This window comes from Orbicella faveolata, unplaced genomic scaffold (assembly GCF_042242905.1).
Source record: "Orbicella faveolata isolate gen_17 unplaced genomic scaffold, um_ofav_v1 contig_35, whole genome shotgun sequence".
Classification (NCBI taxonomy): Eukaryota; Metazoa; Cnidaria; class Anthozoa; order Scleractinia; family Merulinidae; genus Orbicella; species Orbicella faveolata.
Genome location: NW_028301564.1, coordinates 19,102,475 through 19,106,403, shown reverse-complemented (window position 1 = coordinate 19,106,403; position 3,929 = coordinate 19,102,475). Strand labels below are relative to the sequence as shown.

Below are 3,929 nucleotides of genomic sequence, written 5' to 3'. Positions count from 1 at the left end.
AAGCAATATTGGTAAGACAGTATCCAGTTCTCGACTTTTCCGTACATAACGCACAAGCTGATATCCTGTTTAAATCCCATTTTTTTCGTAGATTGGTAAAACGGAGTCCACTTATCAACTTTCACGCACAAAGCTTGCGGGTTTACGAATGGCTGGTCAAGGTCTAAAGATAGTTGAGGGTTTTTCCCAGTTCCCAATATAGCAACGTAGTTTACATTTCATCTATTTACTCTTTGGAACGTAAACTGGTGAAAGTTAAACAATGCCACACATAAGGTAGTCATGTACCTTACTGCATTAGTGGCCATAAATTTGGTTTGAAAACAACCGTCCTTTGAAAAGCCTTAGGGTTTTGATTAAATCAAACAACGCAACCTCACCACGTGAAAGTACTTATTCAAACGTGATATTATCTACCTCACCTTCAAGGATGAGCGGCTTTGTTATCAAAGAAACGTCACTTGAAACCATTGAGATTATTAAAATTTCCGAGTAAGGGTCAAGACGGCTATATGGTTATAAATAACTCATTCTGCAACTGATAAACAAAAGACAAGTCATATCACGTATCGCTTTTACGATATATATTTTGCTTCGGGCGCCACGTGCTCCAACCAGAAATGACGTTTGCTCATGGCCAATGATGCCAGACCTAAGCGAAAGAGACTACTTAAGTTTGAGTGGAACCGTCACAGTGGCTTCACAACATTTGGGCTGTAACGTTCAGATCAGTAGTTCAGCCATGAACTTTTCTTCAGACATATCAGGCGAGTTTGTTCTGACCATTAACAGCAGCTACTCAACAGAACATTGTACGATAAACGAGGGACCAAGACCAGTTACCATAACAATACATGCCTTTACTCTGTTGGCATCTTTGGTGGGTAACATTCTCCTTATTACTGTCTTCATGAGAATAAGAGAATCGATCCTGCTTCTTATTGCTAACATGGCCGCTTCCGACCTTCTGGTGGCAGTGTTTCTAATCCCTCGTCTAATTACCAGAGAAATCATCGGTTCTAACGCTTTCCTAGTTCATGGAAATGGAGGCACGTTTCTCTGTAAGATGTGCACTTTCCTTGCCGACATATCATTGTCGGTTTCGACTCAGAGTTTAGTATTGATTGCCGTTGAGAGATTCCTAGCGATTGTGTTTCCAATATTGTATAAGAAACTCACCGTGAAAATACGTCGTGTTCTGGTCGCCTCTGCTTGGATCATGGCTGTAGCATTTCACTCGCCATATTTTTACACGTTTCGACTGGTAGCCGCTGATCCTAAGAATCCTGACTATCAAGAATGTCAATCTCGCTGGGATCCGGCTTTCGATCACAAGTCAGCACAACTTCGCTACATCACATTTCTATACCTTACAGTGTTGCTTATACCATTGCTTGTAATATTAGTCTTGTACATTGCAATCCTAATCAATCTTCGAAGCGACAAAATGGAGACTTATAGAAGTGACAAGGGAGCGAGACAATGGAAGGAACGCAATAGAAATTTTAAAAGGATGGCTGTAGCTACTTTAACAGCGTTTTTAATGTGCTGGGCCCTCTTTATCGTGATTTCGTTTATCAAACTCTTTTCTCCGGAGGTTGTTCCTAAATGTTATAGAAGTTTCATGGTATTGGATTACATTTCTCGCGTATTGGCGAGCTCCTACTGTGCAGTTAATCCATGCATTTGCTTCATATTCGTGCGGAGTTTTTCTCGCGAATTGAGAAATATGTGTAAAAGAAAACATCAACAGCCTGTGATAACAAGCAGAAAGTTAAGGGTACAATCCAATTTGAGCAGCCGCGGTACATGTCAGACTGAGTTAATACGGTCCTATTCTCAATCCTCGCAAACAATGACGTTACTACTGAGGATTGACAACCATCATTCTAATGTCTCCACGCCTTCCTTTGCGGCAAACAGGGCAGATTCTTCTGTCTCCACACCTTCCCTTGCGGCAAACAGGACTTCCCATTGTACCTGAAGAAGACTGGTTTGGCCAGCCGAAATATAGTACACTTTCAAAAAAGATCATCCTACGTTGTGTCGGTTTCTTCTTTTCTAATCTACTTTTAAAACTGATGACTCAGCAGCGTAAAAGGAATCACACTATTTATACTATTAGGGCCTGGGACTTTCAATCGACACCAGCTCTAAAAGCAATTTACCACTATGTAGCTGGAATTGTAGAAACTCGTCAGATCGATAAATGTCTTGGAGAACAAAACTTATTCGACACCTTTTTAAAACCCACATGTATGCTTTCATATCTTATTCCTGTCTTTAATGGTACAGATAAATTGCAGATAAATGTTGCAAAGCTCGTTTCAACCACTATTCCACTCAGTTTACATTTGATGCAGCATAATATCGTAATCGCCTCCAACTTAAGGCTACTTCAGTTTTTACATGTAATAAACGAGTAGAAGGTAAAGTAAAGGCAAACCTTATTTGTTGAATCATGGCTAGAACGTGGCTAGAACGTCTCAATAGGGTTTGAACCTGTAACTGTCAGCTGAGATCTGACGAGTTTTTTAATCGAGATAGCTGGAATGTCTGAGATCTTTAAATTTACTGATAGGTAAAAAAAAATTAGCCGAAGTTTTAACTCATGGCCGCGCACGTGGGAAGTTTGGAAAGCACGAAAAAAAAAAAGCCTAAGAATTGATTGCGGTGCAGCCGAGAGTAACTCTCTAAGTCCAAAGTGCATCACAACTCGAGGAGGGTGGCAAAGGATTTTCGCTTGACGCGTAATGACCCCAACATTAGCCGCGTGATGTGTGATAGAGCCCAAATTGGCCGCGTGACGCACAGCGTGATGGGTGATTTGCTATTTTACACGCGCGTGACGCGTGATTTACTGAGTAGATTTCCGTGAGTGAACGTTCTTTGACCTTTAAGGATAACATTCATTCAAAGTAAATAAACTCTTATAAAGATGCATAAACCGTGACGGCCATGAAACCGTTTTGCGGTCTTTCCGTCCTTTCCTTGACCTTTGATGTCTTTGAACTTCGTGGTAGGTCCAAAAAATCGTCACACAATAGGCATAAGTTTTGATATAGACAATAAAATTATGTAGTTAAAACTTACACAAGGCCAGGATTCGGAGACCTAAGATCTTCAGTGTCATTTTTGTCGAGCGCCTGGCTGTGGTTTTGCGTCGAACAAGTCGGACCAGAACTCCTAAATTAAAGACTCGTTGATATACAACAAGGTGGGTGTATAATTCAACAACAACAACAATATATTTCAGTGTTCCCATATGAGTACCTGGTATTGCCTACTATAATTCCTTTTATTGATATACCATCTTGCACGAGGGTTTCACGCTCAAGAAGTCTTTTCCTTCTGCGAAATGTCAAACTTCCGTTCCGTCTCATTCTGTTGTATAAATACATTACTTTTATGCCTTGGACTTTTTTTTCCAATGCCTATATAAACGCAAACCATCGGGAGGAAAAAAATAAACAAAGAAAAAATTTTCTTCAACTGGATTTCGAACTGCATGTCGCCGTCAGTTTTACGTGACGCGTGATGGGCTAAAAAACAAATTCAATGATGCGTGATTTAATAGAAAAATTCAGCGTGATGCGCGATTGCCACCCTCCTCAAGGAGACACAGCTAAAAGTACGAATCAATTGATTTAAAATTTTGACAATGGAAATGGCGAAGCGAAGTTCACTTTTCTCACGTCATGAACGTGCATTCTTGCAGATTATTATGCACGCTTACGCATACCGAGTTTGATAGCGCGACTTTTCTAGCTTTGTTGTAATGATATATCTTCAAGAAGTATCACCCTCTTTCATTTTGCGTCTCAAAATTATCTTCCGACACTCAACACGAACATCTGTCACAAACTGTGATTTCTCAGGGTTAAACCTATCAGTGATGTTAAATACTGAGAAACCCTCCGATGGTTTCT

At 40.3% G+C, this 3,929-nt stretch overlaps 1 protein-coding gene across 1 annotated transcript; it reads left to right on the top strand.

Moving 5' to 3' along the window:
- Nucleotides 1-567: 567 nt before the first annotated feature.
- LOC110045202 (prokineticin receptor 2-like) lies at nt 568-2,459 on the top strand. Its single transcript, XM_020750802.2, has one exon. The coding sequence runs from the start codon at nt 641-643 to the stop codon at nt 1,982-1,984; it is 1,344 nt and encodes a 447-aa protein (XP_020606461.1). The 5' UTR covers nt 568-640; the 3' UTR covers nt 1,985-2,459.
- Nucleotides 2,460-3,929: the final 1,470 nt, after the last annotated feature.